The sequence below is a fragment of the Synchiropus splendidus genome, chromosome 2, assembly GCF_027744825.2.
Source record: "Synchiropus splendidus isolate RoL2022-P1 chromosome 2, RoL_Sspl_1.0, whole genome shotgun sequence".
Classification (NCBI taxonomy): Eukaryota; Metazoa; Chordata; class Actinopteri; order Syngnathiformes; family Callionymidae; genus Synchiropus; species Synchiropus splendidus.
This window is the reverse complement of record NC_071335.1, coordinates 16733331-16745141: the sequence shown is the minus strand read 5'-3', so window position 1 is coordinate 16745141 and position 11811 is coordinate 16733331. Positions and strand designations below refer to the sequence as shown.

At 45.4% G+C, this 11811-nt stretch overlaps 2 protein-coding genes across 5 annotated transcripts; one reads left to right on the top strand and one right to left on the bottom strand.

The window, feature by feature from the left end:
* The first annotated feature begins 132 nt into the window (after positions 1 to 132).
* LOC128753648 (protein O-GlcNAcase-like) lies at positions 133 to 6855 on the top strand. 3 transcript variants are annotated; one of them, XM_053855541.1, is made up of 17 exons: positions 133 to 418; positions 564 to 615; positions 909 to 1006; positions 1307 to 1437; positions 1578 to 1749; positions 1821 to 1919; positions 2043 to 2182; positions 2661 to 2805; positions 3274 to 3372; positions 3438 to 3712; positions 3770 to 3944; positions 4276 to 4361; positions 4638 to 4730; positions 4795 to 4862; positions 4915 to 5035; positions 5104 to 5233; positions 5334 to 6854. In XM_053855541.1, the coding sequence occupies exons 1-17, from the start codon at positions 352 to 354 to the stop codon at positions 5462 to 5464; spliced, it is 2082 nt and encodes a 693-aa protein (XP_053711516.1). In that variant the 5' UTR covers positions 133 to 351; the 3' UTR covers positions 5465 to 6854. The 3 variants fall into 3 exon arrangements, with proteins under 3 accessions (XP_053711516.1, XP_053711517.1, XP_053711515.1); XM_053855542.1 differs by having other exon boundaries at positions 3450 to 3712; positions 5334 to 6853; XM_053855540.1 differs by having other exon boundaries at positions 3450 to 3944; positions 5334 to 6855.
* LOC128753649 (soluble calcium-activated nucleotidase 1-like) lies at positions 5603 to 11576 on the bottom strand. Of its 2 annotated transcripts, none has more exons than XM_053855543.1 (5): positions 9547 to 11166; positions 7233 to 7808; positions 7026 to 7166; positions 6759 to 6962; positions 5603 to 6692 (listed from the first exon to the last, which is right to left on the bottom strand). In XM_053855543.1, the coding sequence occupies exons 1-5, from the start codon at positions 9704 to 9706 to the stop codon at positions 6322 to 6324; spliced, it is 1452 nt and encodes a 483-aa protein (XP_053711518.1). In that variant the 5' UTR covers positions 9707 to 11166; the 3' UTR covers positions 5603 to 6321. The 2 variants fall into 2 exon arrangements, with proteins under 2 accessions (XP_053711518.1, XP_053711519.1); XM_053855544.1 differs by lacking the exon at positions 9547 to 11166 and adding an exon at positions 11443 to 11576 and having other exon boundaries at positions 5605 to 6692.
* Between the last annotated feature and the right edge of the window lie 235 nt (positions 11577 to 11811).

Sequence of the window (11811 nt, the reverse complement as noted above, 5' to 3'; positions counted from 1 at the left end):
TCAAAGTGAAACCAAGCAAACACGGTATTATGGTACCTATTCACTCCGATCGCGTTTATTTACAGTGTACTGGCCCTTTAAACGTCCGCGAGTCTGTTCCTTTAAGACACGAGACCCGGTAGACGCGCTCATAACGTGTCTCAGACTTGAATCGAAACCCCAGTTCCAGTCAAAGTCCATTTATTGCAAAGTTATCTACATCTATTATTCCATTCTGCAACTGAGATCAGCACTTGGCGAAAATTTAATCAAGTGTCCGGCGCATGCGCATGACGGTAATTGACCGAAGACTGAGCCGTGACAGCGGGACTGGACTGTAAACAACCGTGACGGGTGGACATTTGACGGATCATGGCTACACCGAGCGAAGAGAAGGGCCAGACCGGGAAGAGGCGCTTCCTCAGCGGGGTGGTTGAAGGTGAGCAGAGCGGAACCGTCGCTACAAACCGGATCATCAACCTTGGGATCGTTGGCAGCCGGGTGTACACAATGTAAACAAAAGAAACGTGTGAGATTTCAAAGAGATAACCATTAAATGGATGTGTTGACCCATGTCCCTGCAGGTTTTTATGGGCGTCCATGGACTATGGAGCAAAGAACAGACCTTTTCAAACGGTATGTTGTACATGTGCTTTCCTATTATGTAATCACAGTGTATTTCAAGAAGTTCCTCGTCTCTATATCCAAGTGCGCTGCTCAATAAATGCAGGTCTGTGTAGTAGCATAAAGAACGAATCTTGCTGTGCTGCCATCTTGATCTTCCTCCCTTGTCACACCTGTCCTCTTTACCTCCTCATTTATCTCGTCCACGAACCGGATTGGTTCCTCTAATATACTCTTACTGGTTTCTCCTACTACTACTACTACTCTGCTTCACGGAGATAAGAGATGTGCTGTTGGTGTTGCAGGGAGCAGAAGTTGGGCCTGAACACATATCTGTACGCACCCAAGGATGACTACAAGCACAGGATGTACTGGAGAGAGCTGTACTCTGCTGGAGAAGCAGGTGTGGACCCCGCCTCAGTCTCAAATGGATCTGTCAGCAACTACCTTCTACAGTAACGTCTATGTACATGTGGTTCTGTATTATAATCCTTTAAAGGGATTAGCTGGTCTGCCAGTCATAAACAGGTGAACAGGCTTACTAAAGAAGTGAAAAATCTTAAGGAAGTGTCTTCAGCTGGACATTTGGATCAACTATATTTCAAATGCTTGAAATGGCTTTAGATTGATTGCTAAAATAAATATAGGCCAACAGTATTAGCTAAAAACGTGTTGTTCACATCTCCTGTCTACTCCCCCTCAGATCAACTCATGGCTCTGATATCTGCCGCGAAAAAGCACAATGTGGAGTTCGTATACGCCATCTCTCCTGGCCTGGACATTACATTCTCCAACCCGAAAGAGGTTGCGGCTCTCAAGAGGAAGCTGGACCAGGTATGGCAGCGAGATGGTTTCCCTCATGGTTCTCATTTAAGACAATAGAAAACAGATTTCTGTTTTTTTTTAGTGAGTCAATACACGCCATATAGGGGGCGTGAAAGTCAATCACGCAAGGATGTCTGCTTGCTCCTCAGGTGAGACAGTTCGGCTGCCGCTCCTTCTCTTTACTCTTCGATGACATTGAGTCGGAGATGTGTCCAGCGGACAAACAAGCCTTCAGCTCCTTCGCACACGCTCAGGTGGCGCTCACTAATGAGATCTACCAACATTTAGGAGAACCTGAGACCTTCCTCTTCTGTCCCACCGGTGAGAGATATCAATATTGGTCGCTGCTGTCCGGATATGTTTCGTTTACCATCGTCCTCTCGTAACTGCAGATTACTGTGCTGCGTTTTGCATTCCCGACGTGGCCCAGTCCTCTTACCTGCACACTGTGGGAGACAATCTGCTGCCTGGGATTGACATACTGTGGACAGGTGAGGCGGAACGGGGTGTTTCAAAATGGAGTGATAAGTTACAGACTGGTGGTCACTATGTTGATTGACTGTTAGCTCCGCTCCTGCGTAAAGGAAACAAGTTACTCATTCATGTCCTTTCAGGTCCAAAAGTAGTGTCCAACAAAATTCCAGTTGAGTCCATCGACGAGGTTTCGTCAGTGTTAAAGCGAGCACCCGTCATCTGGGACAATATTCACGCCAACGACTACGACCCACAGAGGCTTTTTCTGGGACCTTACAAGGTGAACGGATGACTTTCCTGTTTGTGTGTGTGTGTGTGGAGGGGCTTGTTTATCCTACTTTGTGGACACCAATTCTTTACAAGACACTATCCTTGTGAGGACTGTGTGACTTTGTGAGGATTTTTGGCTGCACCTCATAAAGTGAAGCCTCAATTTGAGGATGAAGAGTTCAAAATAACTAGGTCATTATAATTGGGTTTACGTTTGGTTCAGAGTCCTGGTTAAGGTTTGCCATTTCTTTTGGATGGTTAGGTTTATGGTGAGAGGCTAGGGGAAGGGTTATGTCAATGAGAAACCTCACAATGTCCCCACAAGGATAGAAACGCGTGTGAGCGTGCGTGCGTGCGTGCGTGTGTGTGTGTGTGTGTGTGTGTGTGTGTGTGTGTGTGTGTGTGTGTGTGTGTGTGTGTGTGTGTGTGTGTGTGTGTGTGTGTGTGTGTGTGTGTGTCCATAAAAGTGAATGTGTCTTTTCCCCCAGGATCGTTCCACTGAGCTGATCCCCAAATTGAGAGGGGTGCTCACCAACCCCAACTGTGAGTTTCATCCGAATTTTGTCGCCATCCACTCTTTAGCGACTTGGTGCAAAACGTCCCCCGATGGAGATCAGCGGGACGTGGAGATGGGTGAGTGTCGCTGTAGTCAGGGATTTGTGTTAGGTCTCCTCTAGCGTGTTACTTTCTGATTTGCCAAACTCAATATTTTGGGCAATGATAGAACAAGACAGCTGTGTCAAGCTATGCAGTGTCATCCACTCGTCTAAGCGAAGTGCTCCACGTCTCCAATCCCCTTGGGGAATACTGCTGCTATCAGTATTTGAAACAAGGAACTTGATACCTGAGCCAAGTCAACTCAATCCAGACTGGGCAGTTATACTGTGAGCCTCTTGCAGATGCCGTAGTGCCTGTCCTTGAATTGTCACAGTGATGGAGATGTTTGACCCTAAAAGCTGTGTTGTTGTGTGATCCACAATTAGAGTTGAAGTGGATCGGAAGATCTCTGTTTCTAAGGAGCAACCGTGAAAATACATTTTAACAATGTGCTCTGCCACTTTGGCAGTGATCTAGCTGACAGCTCTGTGACCCCTCCACCAGGTGATGAGGAGGAAGACCCGTGCTACAGTCCCCAAAAAGCTCTGACGCTGGCTCTCACTGACTGGCTGCAGGAGTTTCTCCTGACAGATCAGCCCAGAGGTAGGATTCGGAGGCCTCAAACACACTGTTTATTTACCAAGACAAGTGTAAGAGACATGTTCTAGTGACCTCTGCAGGTGCTCGTCCTGCTTCGTCCAGCCTCAGAAAAGACCCCTCTGAAGAGGAGCCCATGCAGACAGACATGGGGGACAGCCCCTATGTTCCAGGGCCTGGAGAGAACCCTCTATACACGGCTGAGCCACTAACTTTGGACGACCTGCGGCTGCTGTCGGACCTCTTCTACCTGCCGTACGAACACGGCCCGAAGGCCAGGAGCATGCTGCAGGAGCTGGACTGGCTAAAATCCCACTGCGGAGCCCTTTCAGCTGACGCGGCCCAGGTCTGTGAGTCCACGCTCCAGGGGTGGACATCGTTCTCACTGTTTGGTGCGTTTCAGACGGCAGAGTGGTGCTCACGTGCGCAGCAGTTCGACGAGATGTGCGAGTCGGTGGTGCAGATGTTCAACCGACTGTCCAACGCCCCCAACCGCAACATTCTCTACGACCTCTACAATTACATCTGTGACATCAAGAGCGGCGTCGGCATGGCACGGGCCTACGTGAAGACTTTGGGTGAGAGCTATGAGAGGCAGATTTTTCCCTGTTGTTGTTTCACTTCATGATGGAGAGCAGACACTTCTTACCACACGCTGCGCCCAAAAGCAACATGGCTGAATACAGCTTGCAAGTTTCCTCCGAAAGGAATGGGTCACACTCAGTTTGGACCAGACAGTCTGTAACTGAAGAAAATCTGAAATAAACAATAAATACTGATAGTCAAACAATCCAATCCAAAACTGTTGGATTGGTCATTGAAAAATACATGTTTTAAAGCCTGCTTTGTTCCTCTCTCTGGTCTGTTTCCGCTTCACATGATGGTCCGCTGTCATCCTTCCTGACACAGGAGGACGGGGCCGACCCTCCATGCAGCTAATGAACGATGACCCTGAACCCTGGAGCTTTAGAGGAGGTCTCTCCGGAGAGTTCCAGGTGAACTTCATGATCTTATGTCAACTGAGTGGATTATGCTAATTCTGTGTGTGGTTCTTCGGAACTTTGTTAAAATTCTTTGTGCCCCTTCATTTAATGGCTTAGCGCTTGTAGTACTTTACTATTCCGGAAGAGGTCGCCATAGCTTCCTTCACCCAAACTCGTTTCTCCCTTGCATCCGAGTTATGAAGGTTATCGTCTTGGGAAAAATGGTAGTTTGACCTGGGAATTGGAGACAGAGTGATGGTAAAATGACTTGTTTTGTTTTGTCTGCAGAGGATGCTTCCGGGTCATGGAAGCAGGGATCTATTCAGGCATCCACCGAGGACGGCTGTGTACTGCACAAGACCCTACTGCCCAGAGGACCAGGTGAAGATACAACATGTGGATGAAAACCTTTTTGTTTGTTTTTTTTAAAGGATTTTTGTCGCAGGTGGAAGTTCAGAGAATATACAGGGAGATGCTTCAGGACACAACACAGCCTCCTCTGATCAGTGACAGGTATAAAGTATGACACTCCCATCAGATAAACATGTCCCCACTCTGGTTGTAGTCTGTCCACAGGTGAGATCTCTCCATCGCCTCTTTGTGCTCTTGTGCTGGAGGATGACTTGGGCCTGTGCGGTTACACTCTGGCTCTCACCGATGCTAAATCAGTGGCCGCCAAAATCCAGGTGACAGATTGAGTGACAGATCAATGATAATTAAATACTAACATTTTCCAATTTTCTTCCGTCTCCAGAGGGTGATAAGTGACTCTGTGTTTGAGGACTTTCCTTCACTGGTCACTGCTCAAGTGCTTCCACGAGTCACTGACCCCACACCAGTCAGGCGTATGATTGGTCAGTTGTTGTCTTCCGTACGGAGCACTGGTAGGTCATGACAAGTAGATGCGGATAGAATTTCCTGACTCAAAAAAGTTATTATTCCTGGTCTTCAACATGCCTTTTCACTCCAACTGTTTCCTCTCAGGGTCAAGGGGAGTCTTCTGTGAGCTGAGACACAGCGATCGGAGAATGGTGGATTTCTTCACCAAACTCGAAACCTTCAAAACCGTCCAAACAGACTGTGAGCATACGGTCGTCATGGCAACAAGCTTGTAGCCAGATCAGATTCTTTTTTCATTTAAATTCAACAGCTTCCAGAAATTCTTAATAAAAAGTGAAGTATTTTTCGGTTCTGTACTTCAGACTTTGATGGTATGAAAGTACTGACCCCCCGATGATCAAATCTTTATTTAGCCCACACATTACGACATTATTGTTGTTTTTTAAGGTAAATCCATCCATCCATCTAGTAAACAGTCATTTGAGGCTGCTGAGACAAAACAATGTCTGATACTCTACACGTATCAGATGCTCAGGGGTTGGAGGTTGAGCGTTAAATCCAGTTAGTGCACGAGATGTGGCCAAACTCTGAGGTCCAAAACAAGCTCAGCTGGTGAAATAATGCCAACAGATTCACTGCTTTTGTTGTACCGAATGAGTGTGACCCAAATGTCTGGACACATGATACTAAAGTTTAGTGAGATAATGGAATGGACCTTAAGATGCGTTTCAATGGATCACATCAAAAATAAGCAGTGTCTCCTCTTGAAGGCATTTAATCAAGTCGAGTGTACAAAAGATATATTACTGAGGAATCTGAAAATAAGGTCTGTATTAAATAGGTACAAACACACATGTAAGACATTGACGTCGCAACAGCAGCGACTACATTGCATCAATATAAATATAAATCAGTGTCATTAAACTTCCACAGTTGGTGGTTAAAATCAAGTAGATTATTGACATTCAGTTGAGACAGTGAAATGTCTGACCAAGCAGGCCAGGTTTCTCATCCCTTTTTACCCAGAATTCTTTGCATAAGTCTTCAAATGTTTGACCTTTTAAAGGCGCTATGATGCATCTAAAGTAGATATAGATTTAGAAGTACATGTTGTAACCAGTATGGGGTCAGTTTAAATGAACTCCAAACCTTCAAACTTCACATTCCCGATCTTGGTCTCCGGCATCAGCACACGTCCATCAAGTGTAAAAGCGATGATGTAGGTGGCGATCATTCCCGCATCCTCTTCAGACTTGAGAGCCAGAATGATTTGATCGTCAGTGTCCGGCACAAATTTAAAAGAGGAGAAGCCGTGGGTGGGGTTGAGCGGGCCGACGTGACGGACGCTTATGTGTTTGAAGTCGGCGGCGCAGGAGAGGAGGAGGTTGGTGGCCCGGCGCTCATCAGCGGTCTCCTCGTAGTGTTGGTGGCTGGCACGGCGGGGGAGGAAGAACCAGCGTTGGAGGCGCTCGCTCCATGCTGCCGATTCGTGAATCAGGTAGCCTGAAGAAAGGTCAGCAAGGTTAGGAGAGGCTAAGTTAAGAGAAAAAAAACAATAATGTCATGAACCTGGTGGTTGGATTCCAGCTGCCCCTCGCAGGGCGTTGTAGTGTGGAACCCAGTTCTCGTGCTCAACGTCTCCATGGTGACCAACGACCTTCACCCACTCTGGGTTGTTGTTCACAACTTCTCCAGAGGTTGTGGTCCACTCCTTTCCCAGACCACCCACAAACAGATGCTCGTCCTTCACAGCCAGCCACTCGGCCTTGAACCCTGCACACATCACACATGGATGGGTCAGTTTGAGTTCCGCAAATAAGCAGTCCTGCGTCTGACCTTTGGATACAGAGCCGTCTCCGTCAGGCAGAATCACCCAGGGCACGGCCTGCCTGCCCTCGATCCTGAACACCACCCCCGTTCGGTCGTCCACACTATACAGATGACCATTAAACACCACCAGTTCGGACAGCTCCATGCCTGCAGGGGGAGGGAGTCAGTTAAACCCGAGTTCCTTCAGCAACTACCAGATTTGTTCGCTACTACCTCGTCCTTTTTCAGCCAGGTGACTCTCCAGAGTCACCGTGTCAGTGTCCCACTCCACATCCAGGTGGTCAGCGCTAGCAGACACAGTCAAGTATCCAAGTTTCATATAGCTGAACCACGTCTGATCTTTGGCGCTACGTGACGCAGTGTCCAAGTCAGCAATGACGCCTATCCTGTATCTGAGACCAAGCGGCGTCTTAACAGGAGGACTCAGTGGGTAAGTAGCATTATAAACCCTCTCTGTTCTCCGATGGTCTCGTCTGGCCGAGTCCTTGAATATGTCATGACTCCTTCCATTTGGGTGTAAATGAAAAGTGTCCGTCTTGACGTGACTTCCGCCACTCAGGTCCCTGTTGCTGACCGTTCTGTGCAGGAATAACGTCAGCAGGAAAGCCAGCAGGGAGACCAACATGATCACCCTCCATTTTGGGTGGAAGCGCGTGTCCGGGGTGGCAGCTTGTGTCATGGACAACCAGGCCAGAGACAGGCCTCGCAGTGAAACACCTAGGTAGGTCATGGAAGTGTCCTTATCATCGCCGCCGCTACACTTGGCTTGTTGCTGACTGGAAGAGGAGTCTGTAGGTGAGAGAGAGAAAAACATGTCACCGCCTTTCATACATTTCTCACGCATCTGAAACCTCTTTGGTCCAAAGAGAGGCTCCAAATAAAATGGACCCAGATGTTCCCTGGCATGAGCTTTGACACGACACCTAGCCAGTCAACTCTCACACACTGCTTCTTTACAACAGCTTGTGCATGCAGTTCTCTCAGCCTGTGTATGGCAATACCAGACTGCTTACACTAATGTCTATGATTGATGTCAGCAAACATAAGGAGCAGAACATGCCTGTTCTTGTTTGACTAGCTTGTGAGACTTTGTTGTCGTTTTAAGGCCCTTGATTCACATGGTGTTACTTGGAATCTGACAGTCTTCTCTTTAGAGCTAGGAACTTTTGAAGCGATTGTGTCTTCACAAAAAAAAAAAGTTTCCCTATTCTCAGGAAGTCCGATGTTTTGAGCGTACGGGTTTCTGCCTCAGCATGCACGGCCTTGTTGACTTTCCATTCATCTCAGATGATGAAGTTTTAAGGACAAAAGGAGAGCGGTTATGCAACTGAATGAACTGATGATGCACATAGTCATGTAGGCAACTGATCCCATCATCCACCTGCTGCACTGAGCTGCCACGCACCTGGAGAGGTCACGTTTTTTGACACTGTGCAACCAGTGATCCGGTACCAGTGGTGTGCATTACAGGTCACCTCCCAGCAAGGTCAGAATATGTGACACATGTTTGGTTGAGCAGCAGTGGTGCACCCCACAGACCTGTTCTGTCACCGTTCCTTTTCGCCCTCCACACCTCACACAGACCGGTCACGCCCAGATTATGGGATGCATCTTCGATAGCATGGGGGAATTCTTGCTCAGAACTTTGTGGACTGGAGCAACAGCCAGAGCCCATGCAGCAAGCAACACCCCTGAGCCCAGCACTGAATATGGTTCATAAAACATGTTGACAGTTTAAAATACAGTTTCACTGAAGAAATGTGTCACGTAGATTACATAAGGTTTGAATTAATAACCCTAACCCTAACCCTGATAAAATGATTTAGACACTATAGAGTATTGTCTGTACTGTATTGTCTAAAGAGAGGCGTAAATAAAAGCCTGCAATTTAAGAAAATGGTGGCAGAGTCCCATTAGTTGATGTTAAGTTTGTGTGAGCAAGTATATGAAAATACTATACAACACTTAGAAGAAGAGTGTGGGTTACTCAGGTTGTTCTGCATGTCTTACTTTAACAGAAAGTTATTACAGCTGCTAGCAATAGGTGCGGCAGCTCTGCTAACATTTCGCAATAAAACACATCAACAAAAGCTGCATTGCAGCTAAAATCTTTTATATTGGTCATAAATAATCCGCAACTATGTTGTAAATAAACATGTAGCTACACTACAGAGAGTAAATCAAGTTTTTGAAGAGTTGTGTCACATTCCCTGGAAAACAGATCTTTCTGAATATATATTTTTCACGACGGTGCAAATCCCAAAGCCTATTTGTAGTCAATTTAAATGATTGATTTCATGCTTGATCAAACGGTATTTACAAGTACTTGTGGCAAATGACGGAGAAATGAGCCAAAAAACATGCATCTCCACTTCAACTGCTCATTTCATATGCTTCCACACAGCAGTGGCACCGCCAGGAAATAATGCCCGTATTGTCACTATTGTATACATGGCCCATATTTCCCGTCGCCAAGCAGCACAGTACTGAACACGGCCCCGCTTGTATGAGGAATGCGTTTATTCACCCGTCTTTCGTCTCCTCAGCTCAGAAGGCTCTGTAATCGTCATGCCAGTCTCTCTCGCACGCATCCTGTGACAAACTCCTCGTCCCCACAGAGCTCCGTCCCGCATGAATATCTGATTACAATCTCTTTGAGTCTCCTCCTTTTCCCTCCGGTTCTCCATCTCAGGTTTCTTTTCCTGTTTGATCTCACAGTGTACAAGTGTTTGCCCAAGAAGAAGTGGAATGAATTGAGTGGGAAGTGTTTTGCTAAGTGATTAACAAGTCCATTCAGCTCCCAGCGCTGGTGAAGATGCCAAGCCCTTTGATGGTCTGCTCGATTTTACTTCTTAAGACCCCGTTTTCTTGTCCATTTCACACTTGTGCGTCATGTGAGGTCATCTGTTGTGTGTTTATGCACAAGTGTTGTGCTGTGTTTGGTAAGCAAAATGAACATCTGCTAACCCGCTTTTTGTGAATGAATCTTATTACTCACTTCCTGTTGACGCCAGAGATGAGTGCTTTATCAGCACCTTTTAAAAAGTTAGTGACTATGACTGACCCACCTGAGTGTTGCTGCCTGCTAGCTTTGCTACCACTGTGTGTGAAAAACTAGAAAAACACACTGGATCACTCCCGACATTGAATCAATTCATATAAATTTCATACAAATCTGTCCATAACTTTTCAAGTAATTTTGAACACAGACAAACTGCATTAAAAACAACGTCCGCAGGCGAGGTAACAACACATAGAACAAATAGTCTGGACTGGAAGTCAAGACTAGACGAGACTTGAGGAAAATCCCCAAATGACCTCTCATTGAAGAAGTGCAAACCTTATTGGTCCCCAGTATGATGCTTTAAATGAGAATTTAATCTCGCATTTAGTTTTACTGCTCATAACACTGTAGAAAAAGGGGCAGTTTAGAATTTTCTTTTCACTGAATAAGACAAAATTAGACAGGCCAAGAATACGTACTTCATCTCAGCAGTTTAGGTTGGCTGGTTATTAAATGTGAATTCTGTGTACAGTGGTGTACAGTGGTGGAAAACATGTTTAGACACCCCATGCATTGACTGTGCAAATGGCAGAAATACAAAATATTTATTTCTATTATTCTTATTCTTATTATTTGCTTCAGATTCTCTATTATTTGCAGACTTTGATACCGACAATGTTAAGAATTCAGTTCTATTACTTTTTTTTGTAAAAATAAAGACAATAAATAAAAAAATATATAGTGTGTATGTAAAGCCACACCTTTTGAAGTTCAGTTTTTTCAAAAATTTCCATCAAAATAATTGAGATTATGTGATTTTTTTTAATTTTTATATTACTGCAATCCAAACTATACATACTGAAACATTATATTCCGTTGTCTTTTCGCGTGATGCAATCTCAAAAGTGGCCGCCTCCGAATCCATTCCTACTACACTCCCCAAGCGGGAAACACAGCAATTACACGGTAATAAGACAGTGTTATCAAACGGGACTAGTAACGGAACAACGTTCCACTAGTTGCATCCAACACCAAGCGACACTTCTGCTAAGCAGTTACGGACTTCCTCGGGAAGAACAAGCGAAAACATTCACCAGCTCTCCAGCAAGTGGTTAGAATACTAGCTCATGTTAGTATCAAAACCCTGCTACTACGAGGACTGGTAACTGGTCAAACATCGATGCTCTCGACGACAACCGCCTATCACAGAGTTGAAAATAACAATAATAACAACGATAATAACAAGAATACTGTCAGCGTGACGTTATAAAACCTGCAATGTTTACAGTTATACAAACATCCTGACTCAAACTTTTGACAGTTAGCATGCGGCTAGCATTAGCAGGCAAATGTTTCTGTGTAGAAACTACAAAGCAATGGCATTGGAAATGTTTGTAAGAAATTAACTGTATACATTACATGAAGCCGAGTTTCTTGTGATCCCAAATGAAAACCATAGCTATGTGACACTTTGGACGCTTCGTGTTACAGCGCTTGACAGTCCGCCGTTCACTCGCGGGGATGGAGTTCCATGAAGCCACGTCATCGTCGGCTGTTCCATTTCCATAGGAGGCTTCCTACGGAGGCCGGAGTTCTTCTGACACGGACATACACGCTCTTGAAACAAGTATTCATTCAGTCTATGAAGCATTCATTCACTTAACACCAGCTTAATTAACAAGAACTTTAAATAAAATTAACTTTTAATTAAGCTTAAAGTTCACACTTTCAATAATAATAATAATAATAATTTATGAACAGCAGAAGAATTATATATTATTATTACTT

What these genes read in the sequence shown, in the direction of transcription:
- LOC128753648 (XM_053855540.1), top strand. Translation starts at nt 352, where the DNA reads ATGGCTACACCGAGCGAAGAGAAGGGCCAGACCGGGAAGAGGCGCTTC. An exon ending in CCTCAGCGGGGTGGTTGAAG is followed by an intron (nt 419 to 563) that starts GTGAGCAGAGCG and finishes ATGTCCCTGCAG; the next exon opens with GTTTTTATGGGCGTCCATGG. An exon ending in CCTCCTCTGATCAGTGACAG is followed by an intron (nt 4,863 to 4,914) that starts GTATAAAGTATG and finishes CTCTGGTTGTAG; the next exon opens with TCTGTCCACAGGTGAGATCT.
- LOC128753649 (XM_053855543.1), bottom strand. Translation starts at nt 9,706, where the DNA reads ATGGAGAACCGGAGGGAAAAGGAGGAGACTCAAAGAGATTGTAATCAG. An exon ending in AGACGGCTCTGTATCCAAAG is followed by an intron (nt 6,963 to 7,025) that starts GTCAGACGCAGG and finishes TGATGTGTGCAG; the next exon opens with GGTTCAAGGCCGAGTGGCTG. An exon ending in AGCTGGAATCCAACCACCAG is followed by an intron (nt 6,693 to 6,758) that starts GTTCATGACATT and finishes ACCTTTCTTCAG; the next exon opens with GCTACCTGATTCACGAATCG.